This window comes from Oryx dammah, unplaced genomic scaffold (genome assembly GCF_014754425.2).
Source record: "Oryx dammah isolate SB20612 unplaced genomic scaffold, SCBI_Odam_1.1 HiC_scaffold_12, whole genome shotgun sequence".
NCBI classification, from domain to species: domain Eukaryota; kingdom Metazoa; phylum Chordata; class Mammalia; order Artiodactyla; family Bovidae; genus Oryx; species Oryx dammah.
In genome coordinates this window covers 60,655,683-60,674,273 of record NW_024070196.1, presented here as the reverse complement: position 1 = coordinate 60,674,273, position 18,591 = coordinate 60,655,683, and the positions used below count along the sequence as shown (strand labels likewise).

General features: G+C 51.6%; 1 protein-coding gene across 6 annotated transcripts in view; it reads right to left on the bottom strand.

Annotated features, from left to right (window-relative positions):
- TPCN1 (two pore segment channel 1) overlaps positions 1–18,591 on the bottom strand; it is a 62,099-nt gene that overhangs the window by 6,026 nt on the left and 37,482 nt on the right. For all 6 annotated transcript variants that reach the window (XM_040250811.1, XM_040250812.1, XM_040250810.1 and 3 more), the window contains 16 exons: positions 17,988–18,076; positions 15,912–15,946; positions 15,333–15,391; positions 14,985–15,084; positions 12,610–12,726; positions 12,207–12,331; positions 11,353–11,401; positions 10,808–10,871; positions 9,531–9,575; positions 6,352–6,408; positions 5,895–5,948; positions 4,816–4,888; positions 3,393–3,500; positions 2,335–2,406; positions 1,750–1,839; positions 379–494 (listed from right to left, as the gene is read on the bottom strand). In XM_040250811.1, the coding sequence (XP_040106745.1) occupies positions 379–494; positions 1,750–1,839; positions 2,335–2,406; positions 3,393–3,500; positions 4,816–4,888; positions 5,895–5,948; positions 6,352–6,408; positions 9,531–9,575; positions 10,808–10,871; positions 11,353–11,401; positions 12,207–12,331; positions 12,610–12,726; positions 14,985–15,084; positions 15,333–15,391; positions 15,912–15,946; positions 17,988–18,076 (1,253 nt within the window). The remainder of the gene's footprint in view (positions 1–378; positions 495–1,749; positions 1,840–2,334; positions 2,407–3,392; positions 3,501–4,815; positions 4,889–5,894; positions 5,949–6,351; positions 6,409–9,530; positions 9,576–10,807; positions 10,872–11,352; positions 11,402–12,206; positions 12,332–12,609; positions 12,727–14,984; positions 15,085–15,332; positions 15,392–15,911; positions 15,947–17,987; positions 18,077–18,591) is intronic.

Genomic DNA, 18,591 nt, shown 5'->3' with positions numbered 1-18,591 from the left:
GATGCCAGGAGCAGAGCTGTGTGGGCCTGGCCTGGGTGGCACAGGGCAGTGGCTGGGCCGCCCCGTGACACTGGGGTTGTGACAAGGGGGGTGGCTCCTCAGCATCAGGCTGTACCCCTCCCAGCCAAGCGTGAAGCTCTGCTGCTCCCTGATGCTGGGAAACGGACAGCAGATGCAGGAAAACCTGGCGACCGAGTGAGTCCTGGGGTCTGGCTTGGGCTGCACCCCAAGGTGGGCAAACCAGAGGCTCCATGGGGGCCAGAGAGGACTCGAGCAAGTGTGGCAAACGCCCTGGGGAGGGGGAGGCCTCGGCCAGCTGCACTCCCTGGCACCTGGGACCTGTGGGTGCCACGGCCTGCCTGGGCTTCCTGCACTCACCAAAGCTGTTCAGGATGTTGTCAAAATTATTGAGATAGTAGTAGCCCTCCTCCACGATGGTCCTGTTGCCCACGGTGTGGTTCAGCCAGCGGTAGGCATCTGCCACTGTGCTTGTACTGGCCGGGGAGACAGAGGGGTAGGGGGAAGGTTACAAGACAATTGGTCACCTCGACAGAGGACAGAAAATTTAAACCAAGGTCTGACCGAGCAGCATCTGGCCTGGACCAGCCTGGTTTCCTGCCAGCACCCCCCCACCCCCCGCCAACCCCCGGCTCTCTTGCCCATCTTCCTGTCTCAAGGGGAGTCCCCAGGGTGCTGGTGGGAACCCCCAGACTCGCCCTCCACATCTTCTTCCACTTGGCATTTCTCTGCTGCTAAGACCTTCTCCCTCTCAGCAGCTGGGGGAGGGGAGAGAAAGACAGTACCTCCTCTGGGCAGCTCCTCCACCCCTGTCCCCACCCCGCCAGTATGCGGGGTGCTCTGGAGGCCGGGTGCCAGCAGAGCCTGGAGAGAGGCCCACTCCTCACGGGGCTCCCCCAGCACCTGGCCGAGCACTGTATATTCTCTTCTGTTGTAATCAGTCACCCCTGTTCTGAGAGCTTACTTGCTACTTCCCTTCCAGCCTTTTTATGACTCATCTGCTGTAAATCACGCTGATGGTTTGACACGTTTGGTCCTTGGGCCCCCGAGGAGCTTGTTCAGAGGGCAGCACCTGACAGGGTGGGGTCTAGAGTTTGCACTTCTAAGCAGCTGCCCTGGGGGTTCTGGTGTGCCCTAAGATCTGTGACCCACCGCTATGGGCTCTGGTTCTGAGCCCAACATGCCGGTGGCTCTGGGACCTTTATCCATCAGTGCTTGAAGCTACAAGGACGGATTCTAAAGAGAATACTGGATGCGTCATGGGGGCCTGGGAGGAAGGAAGGGATCACGGGAGGTTGTGTTCCCCGCTCTCTATCCTTCCCGCCTGTGTCTGTCTCTTCCTGTCAGGCCACCCCTAGCTGACCTGTCTGCCCGCGGTCCTGGCCACCCCGGGGACAAGGAGGAGGAAGCCCCGGGCCCACACTCCAGCAGCGGAGCAGCCTCCAGTGTTCAGCACGAAGGGAAAGCTGACGGAGGACTTTGGGAGAGAGGCTCCCAGAGCCTGCCTGGGGGACAGGGTGAGTGGCTCAATGTCCTCGCTTCAAAGAGGCCCCTCTCCTAGCTGCTGCACTGTGCTGACAAGCCCTGGAAGCTCGGCACAGCGATCCCAGGGCTGTAACGGGTGCGGTGGCTTCGGGGGTCGGGTCCCTGGGGAAGGGTGGCTGTGCCAGTCCAGTCTGGGGCCCTCCAGGAACGCAGGCTGCCCCCGGGGGGCCCTGGCCACAAACTCACTTGCAGCAGTTGGCGTAGAGGATTCCACAGAAGAATTCCATGCCCACGATGGCGAAGGAGTAGTAGAAGATGAGCAGCGTGAGGCCCAGGCTGGGGAGGAGGGGCAGAGGGTGATTGAGGGCCCAGCGGGAGAGCCCAGCTGGCCCGGCGGCCCGGACACCACAGAACCCCGAGCTGACCGAGGGGAGACATGTGCCCCTAGCCAGGTGCGCCAGCTGGAGAGCGCCTGCAGGGGGCGGGCCTCGGATTCGGGTCGGGGGGTGGAAGAACGGCCCAGGTGAGGACTCTCGCACCAGACGCCCCTCGACCAGCAAGTCACCCCTTACCTGTGAATGCAGACACAGGTGGTAAGTGAAGCTGACAGATCCCTGCCCTCCCTAACTGACGGCTCAGTGAAGGCAATGGAGCCCGGGAGACCAGTGGTGGTCAAGACCTCAGGCTCCCTGAAGACCCTCAATGTCCGTCCTTTCCGGGACTCCTCCTCGCCCCTCCCCCGCCCCCCATGACCACCCACCCAGCTGCCCGCCCTGAGAGGGCACAAGCCTCGTGGCGCCTGGCCCTGGGGGCCCAGAGTCAGGGCGCTACCTGGCCATCCGGGGCAGCAGCTCAAACATGGTGTCCAGCACGTTGCGGTAACGTTTCTTCAGCTTAAACAACCTGAGTGAGGGAAGAGGGAGGCCGGCCAGGTCACTTGCAGATGCCGGGCGTGGCCGAGGCCTGGCCAATACACTGCACCGCGGTGGGGTGTGGGGGGTGGAGGTCAGGGCAGGCCCAGGGCCTCTCTGTCCCCTGAGCGCCTCCTCTCCCCCAGAGTCACCAGCTGGGCACTTGGCTTAGGTGACTGGCACCCTGGGAAGGGCGGTGGCAGTGCCAGGACATTGGGGGTGGGACAGGACGGGCCCCTCCCTGAAGGGGTTCAGGGGCAAGACTTGGATGGCACAGCTGCAGTGGCTGTTTGCCTCTGCTTACAGATGAAGCCCAAGGCTCAGTGCAGGCGAGGCCTTGCCCGAGACACTGTAATGACCCCGGGAAGAGGGGGGAAGGCCCTGCCCAAGGAGGCTTCTCCAGATAAGAAAGGGTCACCCTTTCCCTCACCTCCACGCCTCCCTCTCGAGAAGGATGGGAGGGGGCGATGGCCGTGAATGGGCTCGCAGCTGGATATTTTAGAGGAAAACTAGGCTTCAGAGGACACAAGGAGACCTCTTAACTGGCAAAGGACAATGTCCATAGATTTCTACAGATCTGTGCTGGATTCCTACACTGGTGCCCGGGGGGAAAGGTGAGAGCAAGTGATGGTTTTTCTTGACAAGAGACTGCGCCAGAAAATCCCGACTGGGGCACGGTAGGGGCTTAAAGGGTCTCTTTGGACCCTCAGGGGGCGGTGGCTCCCTGGTCTGTGACTGAGCACATGGGTTTCTGTGGCTGCAGCTGATAACCAGCACAGCCCAAGTTCACCGGAGCCCTGAGCTATGGTTCTCTTCCACTGTCAGAGGTAGCAGGCCGCACAGGACAAGGCCCCCAGCACCCACCAAGCACCAACCCCGGGTGCTCCTGCAGGGGGCGGCCACCTCTGACGCCCAGCCGGTGAGCCTTCGGGCTCCATTTAGTCACTGCCCACCCACCAGACCCAGCCCTGCCATCACCTCAGCAGCTGGAGGGGACGCAGGACCACTATGAAATAGAAGGGCTCCATGTTGAAGGCCAGAGCCAGCAGTCCCAGGAAGGCAAAGGCTGTGACGGAGAAGTCAAACCTGGGGATGGGGAGGGAAGGAGGAAGAGAAGCTGAGGTCTGCTCAGCCCACCCCCCCCCCAGGCTCCCCCACTGCAGGGAGACCCCCCAGCTGGTAAGGGACAACATCCCCAGGCTTCTACAAACGTGTACCGTTTCCTACGGTGGTGGTCTGGGGAAAGCTGAGAGCAAGGGAGGGTTTTTCTTGACAAGAGACTCAAAAAATCAGGGCTGAGGTGCAGTAGGGGCTCAGAGGGTCCCCAGGGACACTCAGAGGTTATGGTGCTCTGGTTTATGACTCTGAGCCCACACACCAAACCACCGCAAAGGCAGCTGCAGGCCCCGCAGCTGCCCAGCTTCCTGCCGCCGTCGGGCGCCTTTGAGGCTGCCGTCGCTGGGCCTCTCAGTCAACAGCACATCCCTCAGGGGTCGGAAACCCCTTCCTGAAGGTCTCATAGACACGGGATACACCAGTGACCCTGGTGAAGGGACTGCGGGGTTGGGCAGGACCCCAGCGGAGGCCCTCCTGGAGGCCAGCTCCCCCCACGCAGGACAGAGGACCCCCTCGCCAGATACATATTAAAACCCTGCACCTGCCAACTGCGAGCGCACGCCCTGCTGCTCTGCCCAGCTCCTCTCTACTTATTAACCTATTTCACGCTCATGACCCAAGACCACGTGAGCGAGGCCTGACTTTGCAGGTGAGTTAACTTTCGTGGGCAGTGAGCGACCTCTTGGGGTCTCTGGAACAGGGAGGGGGGGCCTCCAGCTCGATGCTGACCATGCATCAGGCTGCGTGCCACCTCCTCTGTGAGTGTTGTGGTTTTCACGGAGGATAAGAGAGCTTAGTTGTCAGGGAGGGGTGTGGGGTTCAGTGACTCAGAAAGAGCCCGGCAGCCTAAGGACTCCCAAGAGGCCTCATCCAGGAGGGACTGGGGGGTGGTCCCAGGGAGGAAGATGAGGGCCTGACCCTGGTGGTGCCCGGAGCCACAGGCAGACCCCCTCCAGGAGACAGAGACCCAAGCTGGCCTCGGACCTTCTGGTGGTGGGTGAGGAGGGAGACGGCCCGTGGCTTTCATCAGAGTCTCTGACATGGCTGAGAAACATGCTCTGGGGACTTCCTTGGTGGTCCAGGGGCTAGGACTCCTCACTCCTGAGGCAGGGGGCCCGGGAACAAGATCCCACATGCCGCAACTAAAGACTTCACATGCTGCAACTAGAGAGCCCACGTGCTGCAAAGACTGAAGATGCGAGTGGCACAACTAAGACCCTCCACGGTCAAATAAATAATCAAATAAATTTTAAAAAAAAAGGAGCAACACATGCTCTGTACTCACAGGTTCCATCCGGAGGACAGGTACTCAACAGGGCCCAGGCCGGCAACTTTCAGGAACAGCTCCACCGCGTAGACTGTGAGCAGGAGGAGGCAGTAAGCAGGGGCCCTGCTGCGGCCTCCCCCACACCTGGCCTGTCTCCTTTGCCCAGGACTCTCCTGAGGTCTGGTCATGTGCCCCCAGTGGAAGTGTGGGCTCTGGAGCAGGGCCAGGCCCAGATGCTGGCCAATCAGGGCCGCCTGCTAACAAGACCAGCATGTACTCCTGCTGTCTGGGGGGTTGCCAGGCATTGTCTGTCCATCCGATGGATGTTTCCTGAGCACAACTTCCGTGCCAGGCATTGCACTGGGTGCTTCGAGTTTAGAGGAAGACAGGGAATGAGTATGTAACGCTGGGGGAGGTGTTACATTTGAAACAATCAGGGGCCAGCTTGGATGTGATCTTGGCCTGCTTGAGAGGCAGAAGGAAGGTGGGAGTCCCTGGAACACGATGAAAGGAGGAGGTGAAGGGGGAGCTGGTGGGGGGACTTCAGGTCACAGGAGAGGCAAGGCCGGGAATGGACCCCCAGGGCCCTCTGAACCGAGCGTGTGCGCTGAGTCCCTGTGCTACTCTGAACTCCGCAGACGATGCCAGAGGGCACTGATCGAGGCAGTCGAAGTCCCACTTTTTAAGAAGAATGAAAACAATTTAGGACGCGGCGTTACTAGTCATGTCTAATGTTTAGACGTGATGGGGGGAGAGGGGATGAGTGCACTGGCAGAGGAGACACCCAGGCAGAGGCCCAGGGCTAAGAGAGGGCAGGGGGTCCTGGGGAGCAGGATGTGTTCTGGGGGACAAGGCGGAGGGGGGCGGTGCTGGTGAGAGACGAGGCCTCAGATGAAGGCTAAAGGGGCCCCACGTGGCCCTGTGAGTTACGCCCAGCACAGGGACTTGGTTAGAACAGGGATGAGGGAGAATCAGACTCGATTTTTGCTTCCCGCTGCTGTCGCTTCCCTGCTTTAGAGAAGAGCCATGAGACCCTAACCCAGAAGGAGGTTCCAGCCAGTGGCAAGGACATGAGCAAGGCCATGTCAGAGACTTACTAGTCAGGAAGACGAGGTAACTCCATGGCACGTGCCTGGAGACGAAGTTCCCACCTGTGAGAAGAGGGGCAGCAGCTGAAGAGGTGGGAGAGGGGCTTCCCTGGTCCAGTGGTTAAGAATCTGCCTACCAGTGCCAGGGACAGGGGTTCAATCCCTGCTCGGGAGAGACCCCATATGCAAGGGAAGCAACTAAGCCTGTGCTCGAAGAGCCCGGGTGCCACAACTACTGAAGCCCGTGTGCCTAAAGCCCGTGCTCCGCAGCAAGAGAAGCCGCTGCGGTGAGAAGCCTGTGCACCACGACGGAGACAAGCCCCTACTCTCCACAGCTAGGGAAAACCCGCACCCAGCAACAAAGACCCAGCACAGTTGCAAATAAAGAAATATAGATCTTTAAAAAAAAAGAAACAGGTGCGCCAGGTGTGCCCACAGGACAGGCCGGTCCCCTTGCCGGGCTCACCTTTCAGCATGAAGGTCTCCACGAGGATCCAGACCCCGTTGACCGCCACCACCAAATCTGCAACAGACAGGCTCGTGAGAGAGAGAGCACAGGTGGGTGCGGAAATCCACAGGTCACAGCTGCAGCCCCTGGTTAGTTTATAGGGAACTCTGAGTGAATGAAGGGCAGCTCCCCACACCCAGATAACAGGTGACTTCCTGCTTAGTGCTTTTACCATGAGCTACATCAACCAGTGGTTTCACTTAGAAAACAGCTACAGGTTTCTAAAGACACGCTCTGTGTCACTGTAGGGATGCCACTTAAGATGCTTCAGCACAGTAGAAACTAACAACACTGTAAAGCAACTGGACCATTTTAATTGATACAAATTTAAAAAACTGTTTCCATAAAACCTGCAGCTTATTCCAAGCTGATGTATAAGATGGACCACATACATAGGGTTTGAGTACTGAGGACATCTGTTTCTCCCTAGAGACATCTGCTCTTTCAGTGACTCCAGGAACTAATTAGCAAACTTGCACATGCACTCAGCCTTTCGTCTAGCAATCCCGCTTATGGGATCCACCCCAATGAGACACTGGCAAAAACAGAATGACGAATGCTGCAAGCTATTTACTGAAGAGCTATTTGTGGCTGCAGAGAAACTGGAAAAACAGCCTAAATGATGGACAGGAGACTGGATGAGTAAACTATGGTACATCCATGAAATGGTATACTGTCAACCATAAATCTTAATTATGTTGAACTGGTTCATAGGGCTTTTCAGGTCTACTATATCCTTCTACTTTTCTATCTATATCACTAAATTTTTGAAGAGTTTGATATTGAAACTCCAACTAAAAATCTTACTGTATCTACTTAATTGTAATATATAATATATATTTGATATATATGTATCTACTTAATTGTAATATATAATATATAATGTAATCTACAATTGTAATATATAATGGAACCATACGTAACTTTGTTCTGTATTTTCCAAGTCTCCTGTAAATGTGTTATCACACTTTCACAATTTAAAAAATAAAACAGAAGTAAAAAAAAAAAAACACTCATGAAGTAAATGTATAATACCCATAGAAAAGAAAGAAAAAGACTATCATCAGGAATTAAACAGTTAAATATTAAAAAAATGAAGAACATTTCTATGTATTAATGTGGTGTGGTCTCTAGGACATATTGTTAACTGAAAAAAAGCAAAGTTGAAAAAAGTGTATAAACTGTGCTAGTTTATGTAAGACAGGAAAATGTGCATATATGCATCTACTTACAGTTTTAAAAATGGAAGGATAAAGTATAATAAAAGTTACCCACTGGGGGAGGTGATAGGATTAAGTGAGACTTCCTTGAGTATATTTTGTCTGGTAGATCTGACTTGTAATCACATATATATATATATATATATATATATATATATTTACATAATTATAAAGCAAAATTAAATGTAAAAAGCAATCTCTAAAATAATGTTTAAATGCTCCATCATTCCATTTTATTTTGGCCATGCCACACAGCATGTGGGATCCCAGTTCCCCCAACCATGGATTAAACCCCCAGCCCCTGCAGTGGGAGCACAGAGTCTTAACTCCTGGGCTGCCAGGGAAGTCCCTAAACATTTTTTTTTTTTAATGAAATAAACGGCATTGATGAACCTATCTGCGGGAAGGAATGGAGACGCATATGTAGAGAATGGACTTGTGCACACAGTGGGGGAGGCAGACGGTGGGACCAATGGAGAAAACAACAGCACAGACACATTATCGTGTAAAGTGGACCCTGGTGAGAAGCTGCTGTTAACACAGAGAGCCCAGTCTGGTGCTCTATGCTGACCTAAAGGGGTGGTATGGGAGGAGAGGGAAGTTCAAGTGGGAGGGGGTATATGTATATATGTGTAATTATGTATGTGTAATTATGTATGTAATTATATAATTATGTATGTATATATGTATAATTATGTATAATTATGGCTGATTCGTGTTATTGTAAGGCAGAAACCAACACAACATTGGAAACATTAAAAAACAAATTTTTTTAAAATAAAAAAATGGAATAAATCTAAACATGCATCTAGATGGTGACATACCCACATGGAGAAAACCATTCTGGGTGACCTTAAGACATAGTCATCTAAACGTTTATCCCCGCAGTGGTGCTTCTAACAATTTTCATGGTTAGGGTTGTGCTGGTGGTGTTCTTTGGAGACTGCGTGTGGACTGTGTGTGGAGACACAGTGTGGACTGTGAGATACAGCAAGTGAGTGGCTGTGTCAGTATTGCTGGGAACTAGGATTTTAAGCCTGGGAATTGAGATATGAAAGAATAATGGAGTTAGGTAAAAACCCAATAGTCTGAAATTTCAATTAAGAATATCAAGAAAAATTCACAAGCTAGTTTCTTTACAAAAAAAAAAAAGAAAAAACCAAAATCCTACCTCTGTCCATGGAAAGTCCTGGAAACAATAACCAATTCCAAGCAACATGTACTGTTAGCATCTCTGACTGTGATCTCTAAACAAACACCATTTCCCATTACATGGAACCAGAGCTCCTTAGAAAAGTGAACCCCACCAAACCTCTGGATGAGTAGAACAGTCTGCATCTGTGCAGTCCCATTGGTCATCATTAGCCAGATGTGGTTACTGAGTCCTCAAACATCGGCTACTGTGATGGGAACTGAATTTATAATTTTAGTTGGCTTAAATTCAAATAGCCATGTGTGGCTAATGGCTGCCATGTTGGACAACACAGCTCTAGCTCTAACTACCAAACTACAGGACATAAGCAACAGAGGAATACGCGAAAACAAGGCTGAAAGACAAATAATCCTGTTTCTTCAACTAAATACTGCAAGAGGGAAAAAATGGATGGGGGAGAAACCTACAGATTACAACAGGTCAAAGTGACTCGTCAACCAACCACAATCTGTGGTTCTAGAATTTGATTCCCAAAACCCCAGGTCTGGAGAAGGGGTGATGAGCTGGACTGAGGGAATTAGATGGACAAGACAAGACAGATCATGGGGGGATGGGTGCGTGGATGCTCATGATGGTCCCTCCACTTTCACACGTGCTTGGAATTTTCTCTAATAAAACGCCAACGGCATGACTTATCCCTTGCCCCTCCACAATCTGGAGCAGTAAGACTCAGGAGGACTAGAGCTGTGGCACTTCATACTTACACATGAAATACTGGAAGGCCTTGGACTTCACAAGGATATTAATTCCTGAAGAGAAGAAATGGTAACAGTGAAATTTTCATCTATAAGTACATAATCACCAACCACATATGCCATGCATGTAAGCAAATGAGGTGTTTATGTCCAGAGGACGAAAAAGGAAGGGCCTGCTCTCAGAGGAATGCCCATTCTTATGCCCCCGGACAACACTGCATTGGCAACAACTGCTCTGGGAAGAGCCTGGGCAACCTGGAGCTGAGACAAAACAGAACAAGGTTTTGCTGGCCGCTCCTGAAACTTCAAGTTTGCTCCTGGCCTAGACCCGGCACTGTTTACTCATCCACTTGAATAACATATCTTCCCAATGGAATGGAAAACTAGCTAAAGAACATGGAAGAGTAACAGCTGTGCTCAAAGTTCTATTCTATCTTGGGAGAAATCCCAAAATAGGATATACCATTTTAACTGTTCTTTTTTTTTTTTTTTTTTTGGCCACACTGAGCAGCATGGGGAACTTCCCCAACCAGGGACAGAGCCTGAGCCCCCTGCACTGGAAGCATGGCATCTTAACCACTCGACCCCCAGGGGAGTCTGGTCATTTTAACTCTTGTTCAAAACAGCTGAACTGTAACCCCTGTGAGCTAAGCATATCCTGTGTGGAACTTCAAAATTGGCAGGAAATTCAGAGAAAACTACTAGATAAATGATACGTGTGGACTCAGATGTTAAAATTTTTAATTTTATATGATACAAGCATCACTATGAGATCAGATACACTAACTATATATCCTGATACAAGAGGAAGGTAAAAACTCTATTATTAGGTAAAAGGCATGTTTTACAACAGAATGTACAATGTAATCCCCTCTACTGTTTTTAAAAGGCATAGAAAATAACCCATAACAAAAAAAAACACATTAGAAAATTAATACTGATTATCTCTGTGTGGGAGACTTTCCTTTTCTTCTAATTATCTAACGTTGTATACATTTCCTTCAATGAATAATAGTTCAATATTGATTGAACTATTCAATAATAGTTGAAAAAATAATCCACAGTTCTTTTTTGTTTGGTTTTTACGTTACTGATTTCCCTCCCTAGTCCAATACTAATTCTCTGCTGGAGTCATCACACTCTCTTTTACACAGACAGTTCATATGCATGTGCACGTGTACACACACACACACACTCTGCTCATGTTCTTTAAACACTCATCAGCGGCCTCTGGAAACCTCCATTCGTCCCCAGCAGTCAGGACGCCATGTTCAGGTCAGCCTTACCTTTGAAGATGAGGAATGCTGTCCTGGGAAGCTCATCAAACCAGTGTTCTCGATTTCTCTTTGCCTGACCAAGCAACAGGGCCGTGGGGGAGAGAGTTAGGACCAGGGACTGGAACCCAGCCCTGGGGGTCAGGGTCCTGCTTTCCTTTCCAGCTCTCTGACTAACTCAGTAAACCATGAAGATACTCGGGGATCTACAGAACAACCAAGCCAGCCGAGGCCTGCCGGCCTTTTCACTGTGCTGTGCACTGGCATTATTTTATATGACCCTGAAACTAACGCAGCAGGGTAGGACTCTCACGGCCCCACTTCCCAGGCGAGACAAGCCTTGGAAAGGTTCCATAACCTGCCGAACACCGCACGGCGACTAATGGGGTCTGAGACGCAGAGCTCTGAACTAGGACGGCACATTGCAGGGGGATGGGCAGGTTTGGCTGGGGGCCACCTGCTCTCTCTACAATGCACGGCGCCCAGCCGAGAGCTGGACCGGCCTCATCCCCCTCCCATGGAACCGTTGGCCTGGTCCCTCCCCGGAAAGCACCCACCTTCCACTTTAAGGCGGCAACTTCATAAATATCATGAAAGTCCTTCAGGCTGTCATAAGCAACAAGAAAGGGCAAAAGAAAAAAAAATCAGGGCACGTTCCCACAGAGCTTCAGTGGTTCTCACACCCGCCTGCCTATGGTCACCTTCAAGAGGTGGAGGAGGTGACATCTGGGAGTCCCAGCCCGTTGGGGCCCAGGGGACGGGTACCTCCTGGCTTTTCATCTCCTCCTTCCCCCAGACTATTGATACTTCATCCACTCAGTCAACACTGACTACCACTGGCTTGCGTCCCCCAGAGAGCCAGCCCCCGAATGACCACCACTGTCAGACAGACAAGGATGGGGCATCCTCTAGTAGAGGACTAACTAGAACAATGGGGGCTGAGAGGGCAGCCCAGACTGAGCTCTCTCGCCCTCGTCTCTACAGTAGGCCTGCTGCTTCTCAAATCGAAAAGAAAAGGGTTTTGGTCATCAGCAGTCAGAAGACCAAGACTGACCATGGACAGCTCGGGGCCCGTTCTGAGGCTGTGCCAGGGCTGTGTGTTTGTGTTGTTCACGTTGCTCTGTGGCTCTGTTCACGTGCAACTACCCCAGCTTGCTCATGGCTCGAGGGTGAGCAGATGGGCCAGTCCATTCCACTAGCCAATACATTCCTTTCTTGTTGTGAATTTAAATTGGATGTGGGTTGGACTCTGTCATTTGTAAAAAGAATCCTGAGCAATAGGGTCTATGTGCATAAAAAGCTCTGCAAAGAAAACTAAGTCTCTAAGACCCTCTTTGCCCACCCAGTCACCTCAGGGCCTCTTGTCAACGCCTCCTTTGGCTATACTGCACCCACTTGGGCTCCCTCTCACCTGAGCAGTGGTGTGTTGCTCTGATTCAGGGCCTTAAACGTGAGATAGCGCTCCCCTGCACTCATCCGGGGCTTGTAGAAGCGCATCAGGCCTTCAAACTGCCTATAGGAGATGCCAGCGGGCCTCTGGGGAGAGAGGGAAGATGGCCACGTGGAACACAGGAAAACGCAGAGTCCAGCTGCCCCTTCCCTTGAGGAGAGCCATGCCCGATGTCCCACATCATGTGGGATCCCAGGGCACCCTGTTCTCTCTCTGTTCTCCCAAGGGTAGGACCCCTGATTTCTGAAGCTGCTGGCCCTTCTATGCTTAGGAGATATTGGGAGGTGGGGTGGAGGTGCGGGTTGGAAGGGCAGGAGAACAAGGCCCAACCCCCCTCCCTGGCTCAGCCCCTGGCACCCCCTACCCGCTGGCTGACAAGCAGGCGGTAGGCGTGCTGGATGGCGGTTCGCTTGTGTAGCAGCAAAGACTTGAACTTGCGTTTCTCGATGTCATTGAAGGTGTCAAATACCACAGCCAGGAGCTGAGAGGGAAGAGCAGAGAGCTGGTATCCATGCCGACTAGGCCTCAGGGAGCTAGGAAACAGTTCCCCAGCCTCCAGAGGGCGCTCCTCCAGCCACCCCAGAAAGGCAGGTTGAGAAGAGCCTCTCCCCTGGCCACGTGGTGTAGGAAGTTCATCTCCAAGTCTTAGGAGAGGAAGGTCATTCATTGCCACTTGCAAATTTCCCCTCTACAGATTCGTGAAAACACTATTACATTTTGCCCCGGTTTTTCTTCTCTGCCTGTAGCTCATCCCTGCCTGGGCAGTTTTATAAGGGGAGAGAAGCTGTGAGGGGAACACGCTGGGGCTTTTGCCCCGTTTAGCTCTGTGTGATGGCTGGGGAGGCTGTGTCCATCCTGTGCCCTCCCAACCTCAGAGCAGGGAGGGACATCACTGTGCCTTCCTCCCCTGTCCCCGTGTCCCTTCTCCTGCTGAGTCTGTGTGGCTCTAGAAATGAGGGGTGAGAGGCAGCTGGCACCCAAGGGCACAAGGTTCTGGAATTGCCCAGTTCCAAAGTCAGCATGTGGACAACACAGCCTGCATTATCAGAGGGCGATGGGAGGGTGGGAGCAGAATTTGAAAGAAGCCTTTTTGAGAACACTTTCTTTCAAAAATATTTTGAGGGGAACTCTCTTTGCCTTTCCTTCCCTTCAAACTGGCCCCCTACATTTCCCTTTAGATCAAGGGAGTCAGCAAACTTTTTCTGTAAAGGGCCAGAGAGCAAATATGTTAGGCTCTGTAGGCAAGACGGTCTCTGTAGAAATCACTCAACCCTGCAGGTTCAGCATGAAAGCAGTCATAGGCTATGGGCAAATGAATGGGTGTGGCCATGTGCCAATAAAACTTTATTGACAAAAACAAGTGGTAGGCTGGGTTCGGGCCCCCAATGGCTGACTCATACCCTGTATTTTCACAGTTCAAAATACCTGTTAAAGCAAATAATTACACATAACGCTATTTTTAGGATTCTAAACTAACAATGGTACAAAAGAACTCTAAGATGTACAAACAGATATCCAACATACTTATTTTGGGTCTTGAGAAATTAAAAAAAGAAACTATTTTCCTGCTTAAGACATCACATTTTAAGGCAGGGACGAGAGCCTGGTGGGCTAACGTCTGTGGGGTTGCACAAAGTTGGACACGACTGACATGACTTAGCAGCAGCAACACAAGTCTACCCCCAGAGAAAGTGTTTTCCATTTCTATACAGGCCTGACTGTGGTGACTGGTGTGGGGATGCTCATCAGAAGTATAAAAATAAATGCAAGACTTGGTAGGTCCTCTTCCTTATAATTCTGAGACCCATTCATGTGGTCTCAGCACCAGCCTGATGGCCTGGTCTGGGAGAAGGTGATCTGCTGATGGCAGGAACACTCCTGGTGGCCAGTCGAGCCTCCAAAAACACCTCCAAAGTTCCTAGTGTGCATGGGGACTGCACATTGTCCTTAAAGGAACGTGTTCTGTATTGGGTTTCCCAGTGGTTCATAATAAACGGGGTAGAAACACATAGGACATTCCTGGCATGTGCGAGCAGTGGGATGGGGTGGTTAACAGTAGGGCTCTGGAACCAGACCAGCTCACCTGGCCACCCGGGCTGTGCAGGCAAGGGTGACTCACCCTATCGGTCTGATCCTCAGTTTCCTCAACTATAAATTGAGAATCATAAGAAGACATCTAGGGTTTGAGTGTTAAATTATTTAACCCCTATCCATAAAACACTTGGCATAGTACCTAAGGCTTCATAAGTGTCAGCTTTTCCAGTTATTATATGTTTGCGGTGAGAAGGAAAAGGTTCCAGGGTAGTTTTGGTTTAAGCTCTGGGACTTCCTTGGTGGTCTAGTGGTTAAGACTCTGTGCTTCTAACGCGGGGGGCCCGGGTTCGATTCCTTGGTCAGGAAACTAGATCCCGCATGACACAACTAAAGATCCCACGTGCCGAAATGGAGACCCACCCAGTGCAGTCAAATGAATTAAAAAGTGAATGATCGAATGACAAGCTCTAGCATCGCCAGCAGCAGCAGCAGCACTAACCCAGAGAGGCTAGTTACTGCTGGTAACCAGCTGAACTCAAGTCCTAACAGGGAATTCCTAGTCACACCACACCTGACTAGGGTCGAGGACTTCCTTCCCCTATGTTCCGCCCTCGGAGGTGGATGGCCACCCCTACTTTATCCCCACAACCCCCAGCACGGCGATGGCTGGGGCTGGTCCACAGAACACAAGCCAAGGCCACTCACCAGGTTCATGATAAAGTACAGCTCGATGGAGAGGTACACGATGAAGAAGACGCAGGACCAGGGGTTCCGGGAGTAGGAGGGCATCATCACATCTGGGAAGCTGTATTTGCAGAGCGTCACCCGCAAGGCCCATGTCTGCCAGTCTCTGCTTTCTCTAAGGACATCCCTCTTTCTGCCTCCCGCCCCCCACGCCTCCCCTACTCTCAGCTCACCAGGCCACTCCCATCCCTCACAGTGGCTCTGAGCACCTGTCTGAGCCAAGACGTGGAATACCCTTGGCTAAAAGGAGGAGACAACCCTGAGCACTACCAGAGGGCAGGGAGAAGCCAAAGCAGAGCCCAAACTTACTTGGCGGTGGTCAGAAGGACAAACAGACTGACAATGCTGTTCTCCAGGGTGCTGAAGTACTGTGGGGACAGGAGGACCAGAGGACACGTGGGTGCCAGGCCGAGGGCACACATCGCTGGGAACAGGCTGTGTGCAGTGGGTCGTCTCCAGAGCCCCTTCCTCCTCCCGCGGGATCCCTTAAGGATGGCAGAGGAACAAGCAAACTCGGAGTCCAAGGCCGCCTCCTTCCTGAGCTCAATGCTTCTGGCAGAAGCAGACACCTGGCCTTGGGACTTGTCTCCCAGAGAATCACATGTTTTGCACAATGAGCTGGGCTCTCCTCCACCACTCCTCCTCTGCCAAAATGTTTCCGTGTTCCAGATCTGATCCTGGAAACATCCCTCTCAACGACAGGACAGGGGATCCCCTTGGCGCTCGAAGAAGGACATGAGTGTGCAGGTGCCATAAGCGATGATGAGAAACCAAGCCGGGCATCCCTTCCTACTACGGCTGGCGGCGGGAAGTTCAGTCCAGCCACCGGGCCTGAAGTGAAAAGGCCCCACATACAGGAAGACACAGACAAACGTGTTGATTACTTACGGGGTCTGAAGGATTCGGGGAGAATAAGTAGAAACCTAGAAGAAGGTGGTGGGAAACACAGGTTAGAGCAGAAGTCCCAAACCCAGATGTCAATACTAATAAATGTAAATGAGTGCAGTGGGCAGAGGGAAAGCACAAGGAGTGGTGGGGACCACGGCAGAGCACTACGCACGCTCTGTCTGAAGGCACCAGGTGACTGCTGCCACTCGGGAACGTGACCCAAGCACCACTGAAGCTAGTACTAAAAAAGGCTAGTTGGGGACCTTCCTGGTGGTCCAGCAGTTAGGACTCTGCGCTTCCACTGCAGGGGGCTGGGGACCCCTGGTCAGGGAACTAAGATCCTACGTGCTCTACACTGCAGCCAAAAAACACAAAGGCTGCATGTGCCGCACAGTGACTCTAGTCAATGATACCATTATTGTGTGTTTGAAAGTTGTTAGGAGAGTAGACTTTAATAGTTCTCATCAGAAGGGGAAAAAAAAAACTATAAACATGTATAAAGACGACGTTGTTAACCGGATCATTCTGCAGTATGTACATAATAAAGCATTATGCTGTACACCTAAAACGAATACAGTGTTATGTCGATTACATGTCAATTTTTTTAAAAAATGGAAGTTTAAAAAAATTTAAGATTTTAAGGCTGGAAATCTGTATTTTCATGTTAAAAAATCTAGTTTTAAAAATGCTGGCTCAAGGGACTTCCCTGGTGGTCCAGAGGCTAAGACTCAGCTTCCAATGCAGGGGACCAGGTTGGATCCCTGGTCAGGGAACTAGATCACAAATGCTACAACTAAGACTTGGAGCAGCCAAATAAATAAACAAATATTTTAAAGTAAATATTAAATTAAAATTAAAATTAATTAACTTTTTTTTTAACACTTCAATTGCCAGCGGAAGGGGTGCAGGTTCAATCCCGTCAGGCAGCTAAGATCCCACATATCTCGTGCCCAAAAAACCAAAAAAATGTAAACAGAAGCAATGTTGTAACAAATTCAGTAAAGACTTTAAAAAATGGTCCACATTAAAAAAAAAAATCTTAAAATAATAAAATAAAACATAAAATGCTGGCTCAACACTTTCAGACCAAACAAAACTCATCTGTAGGCTGGGTCTGGAACCCAGACTGCTGGTTTGCAATCTTTGGTTTTGAGAACATGACAACCAAGTAACAACTTCAAAGGAACCCCACTGTTCTGCAGCTGAGGGTCCAAGGTGGGGGCACCATTAATTTCCTCCCTCTTGGAATGGGCTATTCCCCTGAGTCCTTGAAATCCTGAAACTCTGCCCCTAAGGGAAGTCAGCCCCTCGGAACACCAAGGAAATTCTATCCAGAGTAAGGTAGGGTAGGTGGGAGTCAATGGCTCAGGGAACAGTGTGTCACGAGGGCCTGGGGATTTCAGCACTGGGGGCGGCCTTAGAGTCACGGCCCTCTGGTTCCACTGTCTCTGCCATCTGAGCCCCAGGGAAGGGACCTTCGTCTTCCCTGCTGTGTTCTGAGACCGCCACTGTCTAAAGCCCGTGTCTGAATGTGGGAGTCATCAATACTTGATCTTATCTGAAGAGGCAAGGCCTCCCTGGTGTTAGAAAGGGCGTGACCTTGCTTTAACACCTAGTGAAGCTGAACTATGTCAACCCTAAGGCCCCAGGCATATGCTGTAGAGAAACTCCCCTGTGTGCCCGCCTGGAAAGGCAGGAGAATGTTCACAGCAATGTGATCTGCAACAGAGGAAAATGCCCACCATCGGAGGAAGTGATAAATAAACGTGGGTATATTCACGTACTGGATCATGACACTGTAATGAAAATGAATGGCCTACATCTCCACGCATCAGCGTGAATAAAGGCCGGGGGCACCCCCTGGGAGCAAAAGGGAACTGAGATCAAGAAAGGTTACAAAGGGGGCTTCTATTTTTTTTTTCCCCCAATACCGCATTTCCTAAGCTGGAGTCTACAAGTGTTTCTATTGTTCTGAAAACCTTCCCGAATCTCTAAAACTGTCAAAGTGCCTTTTTTCTCAACGATGAGTTTGCTTTTAGAGAGTGCCTGCGTACTGGGGCTCAGGAAAAAACTCACCAAGGATGGCGAAAATGATCATGAAGAAGAGGAGCAGCAGGAGGATGTCCATGAAGGGTGGCAGGGACTGAAACATCTGACGCAGGTTGCTGGGGGGAGACAGGGCCAGGAGGGGTGAGGGGCGGTGGGTGGTGGGCTGGGGCCCAGGGGCACGGTCTGGGACTCCTCAGTGCGGGATGCCCTCTTGAGATGGGGGCCTGGTGCACCCAACCCCTGGAACACTAAATCCCACCGCACCCTGGCTTGGGACGGCATGCTCAGTGATCTCCTAGGACTTCCACTCTGGGGGTGATGGGGAAAGAACCAGGGCAGGCGTGGCGCTTACTGAGCCCAAGCAGGCAAGTGCCTGCAAGGGATGGAGCAGGCAGGCCCAGGCCGGGTGCATGGCCTCGGGTGCCAAGGTCAGTCTGCACGGGATGCAGGAAGACATCTCAGGGCCACTCAGTCCGAGGACATGTGTCCCCGGTTTTGCGGACGGGGAACCAAGAGTGACCCCGTGGGCTGCCCCAGTGGCTCAGATGGTGAAGCATCTGCCTGCAATGAGGGGGACCTGGATTTGATCCCTGGGTCTGGAAGATCCCCTGGAGAAGGAAACGGCAACCCA